Source organism: Oryctolagus cuniculus, chromosome 15, assembly GCF_964237555.1.
Source record: "Oryctolagus cuniculus chromosome 15, mOryCun1.1, whole genome shotgun sequence".
Lineage (NCBI taxonomy): Eukaryota > Metazoa > Chordata > Mammalia > Lagomorpha > Leporidae > Oryctolagus > Oryctolagus cuniculus.
In genome coordinates this window covers 82315090-82330721 of record NC_091446.1, presented here as the reverse complement: position 1 = coordinate 82330721, position 15632 = coordinate 82315090, and the positions used below count along the sequence as shown (strand labels likewise).

General features: G+C 49.2%; 1 protein-coding gene across 1 annotated transcript in view; it reads left to right on the top strand.

Moving 5' to 3' along the window:
• Nucleotides 1–15632, top strand: part of ERCC6 (ERCC excision repair 6, chromatin remodeling factor) — a 74217-nt gene that overhangs the window by 31882 nt on the left and 26703 nt on the right. Inside the window, exons 7-8 of the mRNA XM_008269831.4 lie at nt 1743–1901; nt 8832–8967. Coding sequence (XP_008268053.2) covers nt 1743–1901; nt 8832–8967 — 295 coding nt within the window. The remainder of the gene's footprint in view (nt 1–1742; nt 1902–8831; nt 8968–15632) is intronic.

Sequence of the window (15632 nt, the reverse complement as noted above, 5' to 3'; positions counted from 1 at the left end):
TATTGTCCTCCTTCCAAACTGACGACCTAACACTCCCGCCAGACCTTGCTGTGCGAGGGCTGTTAATCCTCCTCTGAGAGGCATGGAAATGATGATCACTGATCTTAGTGGCCAAGTTCTGAGAAGTTTCCCGTGTGTGGACGTGATGACGGCAATAGCTAGAGTCAAACTTCTTTTCAAAAACAAAACAAAACAAAACAAAAAACTTACTACGTTATTTATTTGAAAGATAGAACGAGAGAGAGAGAGACCATGCATGCTTCTGTCTGCTGGTTTACTCCCCAAATGCCCACAACAGCCCCAACTGGGTGAGGTTGAAGCTGGGAACCTAGAACTCCATCCAGGTGTCCCCCGTGGGGACAGGGACCAAGTACCTGAGCCATCACCTGTCGCCTCCTGTGGAGTGCATTAGCAGGAAGCTGGAGTGGAAGTGGAGTTCCTGGGGCTCAACCCAGGCGCTTTGATGTGTGATGCTGGCGTCCAGGTGCTGGTTCTAGGTTCTAACTGCTGGCCACAGCACCCGCCCCCTGAAGTTAAACTTTGGTAATGTTTTTACAGCATACTGGTAGCCAAGTTAATTATGACCTCCTTACTGAGAGGAGATGAAGTGAAACCAGCTCTATAGGGATTGAAGTCCTAAATGATCGTTTAGGTAGACATATCAGGTACTAAACAGTAAATATTTGGGCGGTAAAGCTACAAAATCATCTTCTTTTGAGGTGGGTCGCTCATTAGTCTTAGTGTTTTCTTGGGACAAAGAAAATCTTTTAAGGTGTTATCATTTTTTAACTTAAGTGGTTTTTTGCTCTTAATTTTTAAACTTGACATTCAGTCTTCATGCCATTCCATGATGTTCAATCTTTGTTCTGCTTCAAAAATGTTTTTCCTGTTTTATTTTTTAGCCTCTTTTTTTTTTTTTTTTCCTTAATGTCATTAATGGAGAAAGGAAAATAACCAGCTCCTATTTTGGGGAGGATATTTTATTTCTCTTTGACCTGTAATCCTTACTTAAAATTTTAATAGCTCTGATCTTTTTTTGTACCTATGATAAAATGCCTGAATCAATTTCTGCTTTAAAATATTAAAACGTCCTTTTGTGTTATTGAAGCTTTAAACTGTTTGTTTGTGTGTCTGCAGTATGACAGAATCATATGTTACGTACCAGTTTTGCAAGCAGTCCCATTTTTCAGATTCGTCTATAGCCTTAAAGTTTAATTTTTCTTGTAAAAAGAGAATGAGATTGCAGAGTGACTTTTCAATTGTCTAAGCTGTAACTTGTGGTGTTCTCTGCCCTGCCGTTTTGATGCTGCCCAGATTGAAAAAACATAAATAACTGTTAGTGCCTCTTTTTTTTTTTTTTTTGGTGCAACTTTATATACTGAATATATTTGAGATTTTTTTTTTCCCAGAAAGAGAATGAATAAAAGAGAATAAGTTGATGCTTGTTTACCAAGCTTTTTCTAATGTTGGAAAAGAAATGAAGTAATCCCTGATTACCCCATCTATCAGTTTAATTAGAAATGTGTTAACATTCTGTAAAGACAAAATTGTGATTTTATGCCTAGGTGATCAAAAATGTATGACCTTGTAAATACACTGCTCGTGTAGAACACGCATCCGGCGTGTTCTCTGACTGGTACTAGCACCTAGCCAAATGACTAATTCATGAGTACTTTCTGTTATGATCTGTATTATCTACCATTTGCCGTTTTCTCTTTTCTTGTGGGTGTTTGTTGTTGTAGGTACCAGCAGACAGGTGTTCGGTGGCTGTGGGAATTGCACTGCCAGCAGGCAGGAGGAATTCTGGGAGACGAGATGGGATTGGGCAAGACCATCCAGATAATTGCCTTCTTGGCAAGTCTGAGCTACAGCAAGATCAGGACTCGCGGTTCAAATTACAGGCAAGTGCTCCTCTGCAGACTGTCAGTCTGTGGAGCCCGATGAATATTTCATCAGATGGATTGCTGTGGAGGAGGGTCTTGTGAATTATTGATGACATTTCAATTACAATATTCCTTTAATTCTTTTAGTGGGGGACATCAAAGGAAAAATTTTACGAGACAATGGAGCTGTAGGGCAGGAGAAATTAAACATGTAACACTTCTAATGAATTCCAGGCACCGATGCTCCGTTTCGCAGATGAGCCCCACCAGATATTTTGGGTCAATACGATGTCTAAGGTTAGCGTCTGCAGACGGATTGTTTACAAACTCAATTATGTTAATATCGATAGTTTACACAGTATGGAATTTTCAATTAGGCATAATACCTTTGGTTCCATTTATTAAATTTTACATTAAAATATTTGTTTTGGCAGGAGACCAGGTGAGCATTAGAGGGAGTAGCAAGTGTGTTGGTGGGGAAAGTTGGAGCTGGGAGGAAGCCGTCCTGCTGGATTTCCTTTCTGTCAGGGTGCGTGGTTGTGTTTGTGGACGGCGCGCTCTCGTCGCGTTTGCTCGCTGTGCCTCCTGCCCCCTTTCGATCTGTACGAGTCGGATCCGAATCCCAAGTCCAAGGCCTAAATAACTAAAAATGATAGACAGCTGTGTTTGGATGTTGCTCTCTAGTGTCTTTAGAAATTTGCATACACTATTAAAGCTTTAGTGTTCCAAAAGAATAAGCATGTAATCTGCTCAGGTTGGTAGCACTGTAAGACTTTATCTGTATTTACCCTGTAAATTAGCCTTGTGGAAATCACTGTTGAGAACAAAACACTGCTAAGGAAGTTCTGTGGGATATTTACTCTCGGACCCAAGATCATCCAAGAGCTGCTTGTGTTTCAGTAGCGCCCGTCGGACGAGTACCAGCAGGATAGGTCCTGGAAGCCTCAGGCACTCTGTTCGACCGACCGGGGCAACCTCAAGACAGTGTTGACGTGGGTGAAGCCAGGGACTGCAGGAAGTTACTGTCCCGCCCTCCCTCTGTGGGTCGGGAAGCGCCAGGTAGTCTGCTGCACCTCTAAGCTCCCTAGGAAGGAGGTGCCCATGGTCTTCACTTCAGGGCTTCGCCTGAGCGTGGAAGGTGGATGCCGCTCGTGCGGGTGTTCGCACATACAAGCGGCAGGGAGGTTTTCCAGTGGTGAATGCTGTGTTGCTGCTGCTGTCCCAGAGAGATCGTACTAGAGCAGAGACTCACGCCTTGCCTGGAGAAAGGAAGACACTGCAGCCCATCGGGAAGGTCGGAATGAGAGTTTCCCCATCTATGTCTGACACTTGTTTAGCATTTGAAAAAAATTATTTCTGTTTAAATAAGCTCTTTGTTGATCTCTGGGACACTCTGTTGTTGTTTTTGTTTGTTTGTTTTTCAATAACTAAAATGCCCCAAGCTGCCCCAAATGGTTTCTGGGACTGGGATTTTCTTACTCCCTCCTCACTGTTGTGAAACTTGTGTGGACTGTGCCCTGGCCCGGGAAGCCGGATGTCACCCTGCAGTGTCGTTTTCATCTGAAGATCAAACCCGCATGCCTGAGTGGTGACGTCTCACTCAGAGTCAAGTGGGGGGGGGGTGGGTGCTCCTAACCAGCATCAGCTGTAATCCGTTAACTACCAATGCTCACATCCTCTTCTCCGTGATGAAACACTGTGGCACACTGGATGAGAGCCCGGTGGTCTTCACCGCAGTGGCCTTGGCTTCCCAGAACGTGGAAATGGATCAGCCGGGCCCCTGGGCCCCACAGGGCTCGAGGTGCAGGAGGAGCTGGGCCCCTCCGCTTCCCTGTGCTGGGCAAGGTGGCAACGCTTCCCTGTGAATTTTATAATGTATCCACTTGAAATTAGTGAACCTGGAGTTTTCCTCCATGCCGTGTCCTAAGATAGTGTCGGAGGTCAGATGCAATTGTGCCTGAGCCAGTGTTGCTTTTCTGACCTTGCCTGAACTCATGCAAGCTGGGGGTTTGGAACTGGAATGTGTGATGGACTTGGTGCTGGACTCCTGTTGGAATTTTAAGGTTCACAAGCCTGAAACAGTGTTAAGTCTCTGAGACAGCATAAAACTGCTACAAAAGTTTGTTTTATTTATTTATTTATTTTTTAGTTTTTGTTTTGTTTTGTTTTGTTACTTTATTTGAGAAAGAGATAGAGGGCTCTCCCATCCACTGGTTCACTCCCCAAATCCCTGCACAGCCAGACCTTGGCCAGGCTGGAGCTGGGAGCCGGGAGCCGGGAGCCGGGAACTGATCTGGGTTTCCCATGTGTGTGAGCCCTCACCTGCTGCCTCTCGGGTGTGCATTATTGGGAAGCTGGAACGGGGACCCGAGCCCAGGCACTGCCAGGTGGGCTGCAGGGTGTTAGCTGCTGGCTCACATGCCCACCCTCCCTACCCCTGTCGTGTGTTTTATGCTTGCTTGTTTTCAGAAGGAGAAGTGTAGTCCACGTGGTTACTACAAGTCTGTCTGGCAGTCGTGTTCCTGTTTCACACAGATGCAGGACTTTGCCTTCACTCAGCTGTTCGTATTTCAGTGTTAAGCCCCCTGAATTTTACGGTGGAGAAGTTATGTGCATCCAATTCCAGACTTCACTTAATACTTCAGAGTCTTGGATGCCTCTTAGTTAATTTCTAATTAGGAGCAGATATCCTGGAGAAAAAGCGGCTGTGTTAGGCAGGGTAGCTGTTGTGCCCTGTGATTCTTGGTGAGTTGTAGGCTCAGACTGGCGGATTTCCGTCCTGTAGTGGGACTGTTTGACCGTGGAGCTCCTGGCCTGTCCTTAGGTGATCAGTGGCCGTCAAAGGTGACAGGAGCTGCAGTCTACTTCGTGATGGACACTGTCCCCCAGTCCACTCTGTGCACCTTACACTCATCTTGCCAGTGCTGGGTCCATTTGATGTCACTGTTAATGAACCTGACAGCCCCCTCTGGGGCCCAGAAACAAGCAGGCCTGCTCCCAGACTCCAGCTCAGTGTGGGAAGTCCCGAGCCGTCTAATAGAAGAAGAGTGGCAGAAACTAAAAGGCATAAGAGTGCCACAGAGATGCTTGGCCAGAAGAAAATACTAACCTTAGGTGACAGCATGAGTCATCGGTGCAGCAGTTTGCCCAGAGCACATGATACAAGAAAACAAAAGTTCTGGGTAACATGAAGACAATCAGTGGTGTAATCATGTGTCTTTGAATGGGCGTTTGCTTTTAAATATTTTAGAAAGCATCTGATTGGTTGTTGCCTAGTCCCTGCTAAGTGTGTGTGGATGGTAGCTGTGGAGGATGTAACTGAGCCAGGCGTTTAGTCCTTTTAGAGGGGAATGCTGTTGTGGAAGCACAGGAGGCCCGTGCTGGCCCTGCCCTGGATGAGAAGCAGGGCTCAGTGCGTAGCAGTTGTCCAGGCGTGTGTGGTCCTTGGTCTGAGCCTCTGTTCCCAGCTGAGGGGCGGGGGCTGTGACTGCAGCTGGAGGCGGGAGGGGCTGCAGGTGCACAGAGGCACTTTGTCCCATGGGGGTGTCGCAGGCCCTCACGTGAGCTAGAGCCTGGTCACAGCCTCGTTGCTCTTTTAGAACTACAAAGTATTTTTCAGCTGTGTTGAATATGATCTCTCACATTTCAAGCCCTGTATGATTTATTGAGTTACTTGCAAATTTTTTTTTTTTTTTTTTTTTTTTTTTTTTTTTTTTTACAAATTTGGGAATCATTTATTGAGCTGTAGCAGAAAAATAAGAATCATCTATGATCCCCTAACTCAGCAGTAATCTCCTTTGGCATTTTGACATATTGTCCTCCACGTTTGAAAAACGTGCTGTGGGCCAGGCGCTGAGATGGTTGGAAGAAGAGGTGACCCCTGCTCTCAGGGATCCTAGGGGGGAATCCCACAAGGCTGGAGCAGGGGCCACACGGGTGTCACAGGGTTAATGTGAGCTCCTGACGAGCGTGGGTCCTGGAGAGGAAGCCGAGGTGTGAAGCAGCAGGAGCTGAGTGGGTGGAGGGGAAGGGAGGCCCAGGCATTTGGATTGTCCATCAAGACACCACGTAGACGCCCTCATCCCCAGTTGGAGCACCTGGGATTGAGCCCCCGCCTCTGCTTCTGATTCTGGCTTCCTGCGGATGTGCACCCTGGAAGGCAGCAGGGGATGGCCCTAGTACTTGGGTCCCTGCCGCCCCTGTGGGAGGCCCAGCTAGAGTTCTGGGCTCATGTCTTTGGCCTGGCCTGGCCCCAGATGTTGCAGGCGTCTGGGGAGTAAGGCAGTGATTGGAAGATTTCCCTCTGTGCCTCTGCCTCTCGAACAGACAAGTTGGGGAAGGAGGTCAGGGTGGAGGAGTACGCTCCTTGTAGGGACTGAAGTTCAGGCCTTGGGGCAGGTGTTGGGGTGGAGGCGGTGAGAGAGGCAAGCTGCAGAGGGGAGCAGAGGTGCAGTCCTGCGGTCGCATAGGCCAAGTCAGGGGTTCAGACTGCCCAGGAGCAGGGCGCAGCCCTAGAAGGCTTTGAAACCGGTGGATGAGGTGTCCAGGCTGTGCCTTCGAGAAGGCGCTGGAAGGTACAGCAGGTGAGCAGTGACCACAGCTGGAACTGGAGCACAGTAGGCTGTGAACGTGGGGACTGACAGGGATTTAGGAGGGAGATGATGAGAGCTGGGTGTGGGTTCCTCACAGCGGGGAGCAGGAGGGGCTGATCAGGGGAGAGCCTGGATTGCCGATTGGGGCCCCTGGGGATCAGGTAGCAGTGGTGCCGTGGGGCCACTGCGTCAGCAGGTGACACCCAGCATGCACTAGTTTGGAGTTGCGGGGAGAGGTCTGGCTGCAGACGTAGATGAGGCCTGGACAGTGGGCAGAGAGAATGGAAACTGGGAGCACTATAGTGTGATCGCTGGGTGGGTCTCGCGTGTGCATCTGCCTCGCACGGTCAGCCTCTTTGTTGGGCAGGAAGCAGGGAGCAGGGAAGAAGGACAGTCGGCACGTGCCAGGGACTGCTCTACCACGCTCAGTGTCGGGTCCCGGGTCCCACTTGCCCCTCGTGACAGGAGCTGCGTGTACGTCTGGTGGGAGGCTGCACACACAGTCTGGTGGGAGGCTGCAGCTCAGTGCAGCCTGCTAAGGCCAGCGTGTGACTGCTGCCCCAGCTCTTGCTCCAGGCTGCTCAGCCCTTTTCACTATGGCGCTGTCCATGTGCATCCATAGGTGCGGCCTCACCTGGGCAGGTGTCCCCGATGCACCTGCACCGTGCTGTCATCGCACCGGGGGAGCAGGCTGCAGAAGACTGACTTCCACGCTTTGCTCTGTCTCCTGGTAGCCGTGTGCTGGCACGCCAGCCTTCTGAGCCCCTGAGCACAAATGTGTGTTATGGAAAAACTGTGCCGATTAAAAAATTCTGACACTGAAACCAGCTTACCTTTTTATTTTTTAAACAGGTTTTTGTTTTTTCGAGAGAAAAAGAGAAAGAGCTTCTATCTGTTGGTTTACTCAGAGACCGAGAGAGAGGAACTGTCATCCATTGGTTCACTGCCCAAATGCCCACAGTGGCTGGGGCAGGGCTGGGTCGTAGCTGGGAACTGGGAACGAAAGCCAGGTGGCCCACATGGGTGGCAGAAAGCCATCTCTGCTGCCTCCCAGGGTCTGCATCAGCAGCAAGCTGGGGCGAGAGGCAGAACCAGGTTCCAAACCCAGGTACTCTAGTGTGGGACATGAGCACCTCAGCCAAGCACCCACTCCCGAACTTATCTTTTAATTCTGTTTTTCCATAAATGTCTGAAGTACCTTGGCATTTCTGTCCTGCTTCCTTCCTAAGACTGTGAGGATGGAAAACCCTGCGGGTTGAAAACTTGACAAACTATAAAGCTGCCAACAAATTTGAGAGAAATTGTGCTCCCTTAGGTTAAGATGGTAGCTTCACTGACCCCTAGTAAAAGGTACAGAAAAGTATTTTAGAGTTCCTTGATTTTCTTATACTTAACTATAGGTGTTCTTTTAAAAAAAAAAAAAAGATTTATGTATTTATTTGAAAGTCAGAGTTATACAGAGAGAGAAGGAGAGGCATGGGGCCAGCGCTGTGGCGTAGCAGGTAAAGCTGCTGCCTGCAGTGCCGGCATCCCATATGGGTGCTGGTTCGAGTCCTGGCTGCTCCACTTGCAACCCAGCTCTCTGCTATGGCCTGGGAAAGCAGTAGAAGATGGCCCAACTCCTTGGGCCTCTGCACCTGTGTGGGAGACCTGGAAGAAGCTCTTGGATCCTGGCTCCTAGCTTTGGATCAGCCCAGTACCAGCCATTGTGGACAACTGGGGAGTGAACCAGCAGATGTAAGACCTCTCTCTCTCTGCCTCTCCTCTGTGTAACTCTGACTTTCAAATAAATAAATAAATCCTAAAAAAAAAAAAAAAAAAGAGAAGAAGAGACAGAAAGAGGTCCTCCATCCGCTGGCTCACTCCCCAATTGGCCACAACAGCCTGCACTGTGCTGATCTGAAGCCAGGAGTCAGGAGCCTCCTCCGGGTCTTCCCACATGGGTGCAGGGGCCCAAGGACTTGGGCCATCTTCTACTGCTTTCCCAGGCCACAGCAGAGATCTGGATTGGAAGTGAAGCAGCAGGGACTTGAACTGGTGCCCATATGGGATGCCGGCACTGCAGGTGGTGGCTTTACCCACTATGCCACAGCACCGGCCCCAGGTGTTAACCTTCTAATGTATTTGATATTTTCTCTTAGTATCTGCATCCACTGATTTATGAATGGGATCATAGATTCTACTTGATGAGGTTTTAACCTCAAAAGCTTTTTCTTTGAATAAAATATCAATAAACTCCCCTAGCTAGCATTTCCGTTTTTGAAGCTGAGGGTTTTGCTGTTTGTTTACTTTGGCCATGGATCACTCTGTGTGCTGACTTCTGTGGTTGTGTTTTCTTCCTGGTCGTCGTGTGCAGGTTCGAGGGGCTGGGTCCGGCTCTGATTGTGTGTCCGACAACCGTGATGCATCAGTGGGTGAAGGAATTCCACACGTGGTGGCCTCCGTTCAGAGTGGCGATTCTGCACGAAACTGGGTCCTACACCCACAAAAAGGTAAGGCTGTAACACCTCACTACCCTTGGTTTGTGTGTGTTGAAGCCCTCCATTTTACGTATTTGATTTTTATTCCTTGATCCCTGGATGTCAGATGTATATTCCTGTGTTTCTTTCACACATTTAAAACTACTTTACTATTACTGACTTAATATCGAGCTCTGTATTTTCAGTAACAATGAGGAGTGCAGGTGTGACTGTTGTAACAGCCTGTGGTGTGCTGTGGCTATTTGTGGTCCAGTGGACACTGTTGGGGACAGGTGGTACCACAGACTCAGTGTAGAGCGAGATGCTCAGGGGACAGGAAGTGGGAGGGACAGTAGGCACTGGTGGCCTTAGGCAGTTCAGGAAGTGGATACAGAGTCATCTGTGTGCTGAGCACCCCACATCCGAAAATTCGAAACCTGAAGTGCTCTGAAATCCATCGCTTTGTGAACAGTGACGTGATGCAAGTGTAAACCCCATGTCTGACCTCGTGTGATGGGGTGCAGTCCAAACGCAGGCCGCATGTATCTGTACAGTCAGCTTCAGATCGCGAGTGGGTGAGTCCCATCCCCACAATGGTCTCCTGTTGTATATGCAGATACTCCAGAGATGTCCAAGATAGCCAAAGTCCAAAACACCTCTGCTCCCATGCATCTGGGGTAAGAGAGTCTCAACCTGCAGCACTCCCTGTTGGCAGATCCGGCTGGTAATATGCCCTTAACACACGGTTGTGATGAATGGAGACGCACCCTGCGTTCTGAGGGTTGTACGAGTGTGGCTGCCTTTTAGTTAAGTTGGTTTTTGTTCCCTGAACCCTTGATCACCCTGTATGAAAGCTATAGTTTTGTTGACAACCACATTACCAAAAAGGAGGCTTCTCCCCAGGCTGTGGGTAGCATGGGTGCGTGGTGCTGCGCTTCCAAGAATTTCTTTCTTTTTTTTAAATAAGAAACTTTTATTTAATAAATATAAATTTCAAAAGCACAACTTTTGGATTATAGTGGTTTTTCCCCCCATAACCATCCTCCCACCCGCAAACCATCTCATCTCCTACTCCCTCTCTCATCCCATTCTTCATTAAGATTCATTTTTAATTATCTTTAGATACAGAAGATCAGCTCTATTCTGAGTAGAGATTTCAACAGCTTGCACACACAGACACACAGAGTATAAAGCCCTGTTGGAGGACTAGTTTTACCGGTGACTCTCACAGCACAGTGCGTTAAGGACCCGTGTCGTACCCAGCACAGCGCGTTAAGGACCCGTGTCGTACCCAGCACAGCGCGTTAAGGACCCGTGTCGTACCCAGGAGCCCACAGGCACTTGCTGAGTAAACGGAGCTCCCGCAGCTTCTCTGTAGGCTTGCAGGCGCCTGGCCGACAGGAAGAGCTGGTCCGCCACGAGCGCTTTGGGTTCTTTCCGAGTCTCCTGAGCTCCGAGTGAGCCGTCCTGCACCCCAGGAAGCGCTGCCCCTGTGGGAGCCGTGGAAGGCTCACCTCCTGGGCTAGCACTCGGGACCCTGACCCCATTGTCTCCGCAATTTTGCACGTACCCCTTTTCTTTCCTCCGAGTTCCTGCGTGCCCATGATCACGATGAACAGAACCTTGCTTAGAAGTGCATCAGGAATGTCTAATGATTCGGGAGCTCGGGTGCAGTGAGGTGGAGTCCCGCCTACACTAGCGGTTATTGTTAAAACCAACTGACTTCGCCCAGAAGTAACTGGAGTGCAGACTAGTTAAGCTCATCAATGAAGGAGCACGAGTGTTGGTTGTGCTTGGCAGCGTGAGAGCAACAGCAGTCTTGGTTATGTTTCTGGCCAGACTGCCTTGCACACCTGCCCTGGTTGTAGCGCGTTACTGATGGCTCTGTTCATTCCCGTTGTCTGAGGACTCCCTATCCCTTAATGCTTTAAGTTGCAAAATCCTCTTGTAGATGAGTAGGCGTTTGTCTTCTGCTGGCACAGTTTTCATGTTTCTCTGCCTTTGTTCAGAGGTGGGGGGCAGTTAGTGAAGGGCACGTATCTCACACTTTCACCTGGATGCCTGCTTTCCTGTTCTGACGACCTTCACGTAACCCAGATATGTTGACTCATTGCCGGAAATACAATTGACGGTGTCCTTATTGGTGAAACTTGATTTCTGAGCTGCTTTGGAGGGCACGACCTTAAAGAACAGATAGACAGTTCTGGTTACAGTGGGTCCACCTTCTGGGGCTAAGGGGCATCCAATCACAGACACGTGGGTGTATGTGGTTGGTTATAATTGTTTTCAGTGCTTTTATTTTACCAAGGACTTGAGCTTGAAGCTTCTCACTTAACTTGAGAAACAGCAATATTGGAATTTTTCTTGGGATCTTACTCGGTATCTTGCCCGTCTTCCTTTTCCATTATAAAGTTGTTTTGCAAAAGAGTGGAAAGAGGAACATTTAAACAGGTTGGATTTGTTCGAAAGGCCAGGAAAGAGAGCGCCTCCATCCAGTAGAAACATACTTCTGTGTCTTGCAGCCCATGTTCTTGACTTAGAACAATTAGTTGATTATTAATGTTAATATCAGTTAATATTTGTAGTGATGACACGTTGAGGACATGTTGGTTCTCTGAGCAGTCCTTGTTAGTGACGTTGCGATTCCGGCACCTGAGTGGCGTTTGCTTCTGCCTTCTCCGTGTGTGTGTGTGTGTGTGTGTGTGTGTCGCTGTTGGTTCCACCCCCACCCCCTGCACACCTGCTGGCTTACAGGTGTGTGTGGGTTGTAATGGAGTCTACATTTCCCACTCTTTGATGCCATCTTGTCCTTCCCTTCCTGAGCGGCTAAGGTTTCTGCTTTCCATTGTGCCTTTGGCTGTCCTGTCCAGATGCAGCGGGGCATCTGGCATGGGAACATTGAGTACTGGGCAGAATGCAGAAGAGAACATACTGTCTCTCTGGAAATTGTTAGAAGAGTAGTAAGAGGCCGGTGCCATGGCTCACCAGGCTAATCCTCCGCCTGTGGTGCTGGTACCCTGGGTGTCCTAGTCCCGGTTGGGGCGCCAGATTCTGTCCTGGTTGCTCCTCTTCCAGGCCAGCTCTCTGCTGTGGCCAGGGAGTGCAGTGGAGGATGGCCCAAGTGCTTGGGCCCTGCACCCCATGGGAGACCAGGAGGAAGCAGCTAGATCCTGGCTGCGGATTGGTGCAGCGCCGGCCGTAGTGGCCATTTGGGGGTGAACCAACGGAAGGAAGACCTTTCTCTCTGTCTCTCTCTCACTGTCTAACTCTGCCTGGTTAGAAAAAAAAAAAGTAGTAAGAGAATGGCTTTGCTCATTCAGGTAAATTATTTTCCTAATGCTATGTTGTAGCTCGTATAGCAAAATAGTGAGAAACTTTTTCATTTGGAGAGCAGATCTCAGATGGCCAGACAGTTGCTGGATTGAGTACGTCTCGTGCTTCTTCCCCAAGTCGCTTCCCTCTCTCGCCGTCTAGCCTCTGTTGCCTTCATCCACTGATTGTCAGCGTGCTTAGAATTCTCTGGTGCACACCCAGCAGTGCGCGGAGAAGTAAGCATATGATAGTCTCAGCCGATCCAGTTTGATAGATTTTCAGGCTTCTGAATGTCTTTGTTGGTCAGTTGAAGTCGTATTTATTAGGAACCCAAAGATAGCTGTGTAAGGAGAAATCGCTTCTCTTCAGCAACAGTTGTCACCGTATTTCCCTCCTTTTTTGGTTTTCCAGCTATGTGGGATCTGGTAATTCTGTGGGATGTTTGGAGAAATAGGGGTTTTGCCTCCTTTTGATCAGTTTGTGCCCCTTGGAGACATTCAGCTGGGAAGAGCTGTGAGAGCACAGGTTTTGAATGACTGGTCAGGCTGGGAGTCCTGGGTAAGCTATGTTCACAGCTGTGTGACCTGGGCGAGTCACTTAGCTTCTCTGAGCCCAGTTGGATCACCTGACAAATAGGTATTTCTGGGTAATTTTGTGAGAACTGATTGAGTTTAATAAGCGTGCACATACAGCTTTTTGTAGTCCCTGGTATGTAACACTTTGTCAAGTATTCTTACTGTCATTAGGAACAAAATAGTAGGGGCTGGCACTGTGGCACAGTGGGTAAAGCTGCTGCCTGCGACGCCTGCATCCCATACGGATGCTGGGTTTTGTCCTGGCTGCTCCACTTCCGATCTAGCTCTCTGCGAATGGCTTGGGAAAGCAGCGGAAGATGGCCCAAGTGCTCGGGGTCCCTGTGCTCACGTGAGAGACTAGGATGAAGCCCCTAGCTTCTGGCTTCAGCCTGGCTGTTGCGGCCATCTTGGGAATGAACCAACAGATGTCTCTCTTTCTCCCACCCACCCCCAACCTGTAACTCTGACTTTCAAATAAATAGATCTTTTAAAAAAAGAAAATTGTAGGGCTCTTCAAGACAAGACACTGAAAGATGCAGGTAGAAGCCTGCTCATGGTCTGGTCTGGGGCTTCTTTTCCCTTGTACCCATGGAGACAGTGGCAGAGTGTCCACACTTGGGGCGGGGTGGCGCAGGGCGTGGTTAGATGAGGAACTCGCCTAGTGTTCTTTTAAAAGGCCTGCTTTCTGAAACACAACAGTGAGAAGACTTTGCTCTTCAGAAGGCTGGAAAGGTGTCGGGCGCAAACACAACAAAGGCGAATGGAGAGGGCCCACGTGGCCCCTCACACGTCCTGCATCGTTCAGACCCGTTCCCCGGACAGGGGTCACAGCACAGTGCAGTGCCGCGCCCGTGCGGCACACCTGATACAAGACACTGTAGATGGCTGGGCGCGTGCCGCCGGCTGTGTTGGAAGATTCTTCATCGTCAGCACAAATCCTTGTTTATTAAAGATTTAGCTTGAAGGAAATTTTAATTAATTGCAGGTGCAGCGGCTCCTGCCCGTGTTCCCATGAATGGCCTTCATGTGCCGGCGCTGCGCGCGGCGCTCCCCCAGCTGACAGTGTGATTTATGACGGTTGTTTTCCACCCGTCCACTGTTTGCCCTGTAGGAGAGCTCGGTCTCCCGAGCCTCCGTAATCACGCAGCACTCGCACAGCCGCCGCTTAATGACAACAGCGCTGCGTTCAGTAAGGCAGGCTAATTGCAGATGCACCCTATTAATTGCAAAAACTAGGAGAGGTTACATATTTTACAAGCTTTTAATTTGAAACCGCCCGAGATGATTTGTCTTAAGTGTTTGGATAGAGACGTCCATAATATTCAACAATTCACCATTATTGAAACTCTGGTCTGGGCAGTTACAGAATTCTGAGACTGAATCAGCCAAACACAGATGGCCTTCGATGTGTTCTTACCAGAGCTGAGTGGGAAGTCTGTTTCCAGTGGGGCATTGTAAACAGTGTCCTGTGGGCTGCTTTCCCAGCATCTTCTTAATTCTTCTTCTTCTTCTTTTTTTTTTTTTTTTTAAGATTTACTTACTTATTTGAAAGAGTTACACAGGGAGAGGTGGGGGGAGAGAGAGAGAGAGAGAGACAGAGCGATATCTTCCATTTACTTGTTCACTCCCCAAGTGGCCACAATGGCCAGGGCTAATCCAAGCCAAAGCCAGGAGCCAGGAACTTCCTCCGGGTCTCTCATGTGGTGGCAGGTCCCCAGGCACTTGGGCCATCTTCCACTGCTTTTTCCCAGGCCATCAGCAGGGAGCTGGATTGGAAATGGAGCAGCTAGGATTCGAACCAGCACCCATATGGGAAATAGGCATCATAGGTGGTGGCTTAGGCCACTAGGCCAGAACACCGGCCCCCTAATTCTTATTTATTCTGATTACTTGTTATACAGCCTTCTGCACAAAAGAGAAATTCCACATTCCCATAGCTAACATCACAGCATTTTCCAAATAAATTTCAGTCCTAAAGCAAAAGCAGCTGGTCATTGTTGGAGAGCTGTACACTGAAGAAGTGTGACATCTCACTTGGGTGCTGGTTCCTCCACTCACACCAGGTATTCACCTCTGAGTGCATCCCCCGGAGCAAAAGGGGGTGGCTGCGATGAGCTTGTGCATCCCACAGTTAGGAGGTCTGGAGTCCCCGAGCAGTGGGCCCTCCTTTGCTGGCTTTGGCTATAAATGCAAGTCCTAATTTAGCTTCTGCACTACCCGAGGCCCCCAGCAGTGGGCACTGTTTCCCTCTCCCCACCTGTGTGCATGTAGCTCCTGGCTGGAGTGGGCTGAGATGTGTTTCTGGGTCTCCGTTTGCTGTCCCTCATGTCTCACCTGCTGTCTTGGCTTCTAGCAGCCACTGCTCTCCTGGAGGCGAGCATGGGAATAGAGTGGGGGAGCTGCTGCCCAGGGTGCGGCTGCAGTTGGCTGTGGGATGGGGGAGGAGAGGTGTTGGAGGTGGAGCTGTGCTCTTCTCCTCCGGGCACCAGCCACTGAGCAGGGGTGGAAGCGAGGCCTGAAAGCCCGTGTCCCATGGCTGTACGGCTGCCGTGGTCATGAGGTCTGGAGTTGTGTGGTTAAATCAAGGGTGGCCTTCAGTGTGGCGGTACTGTGCAGGCAAAGTAATCGTAGCACGTTCTCACCTGTTGACCCTCTCGTAGGTCCCAGGTGCTGCGTCTGTGGCACGTTTTGATTGGACACACATTGAGGGTGGAGTGGAGTGTGACCCACGAGAAGACAGTGCACTCTATTTTGTTCCTTTGAAATTGTCCTAGCCTTTATTGCACTCTTCTGTAGACTCTGTTGAATTAA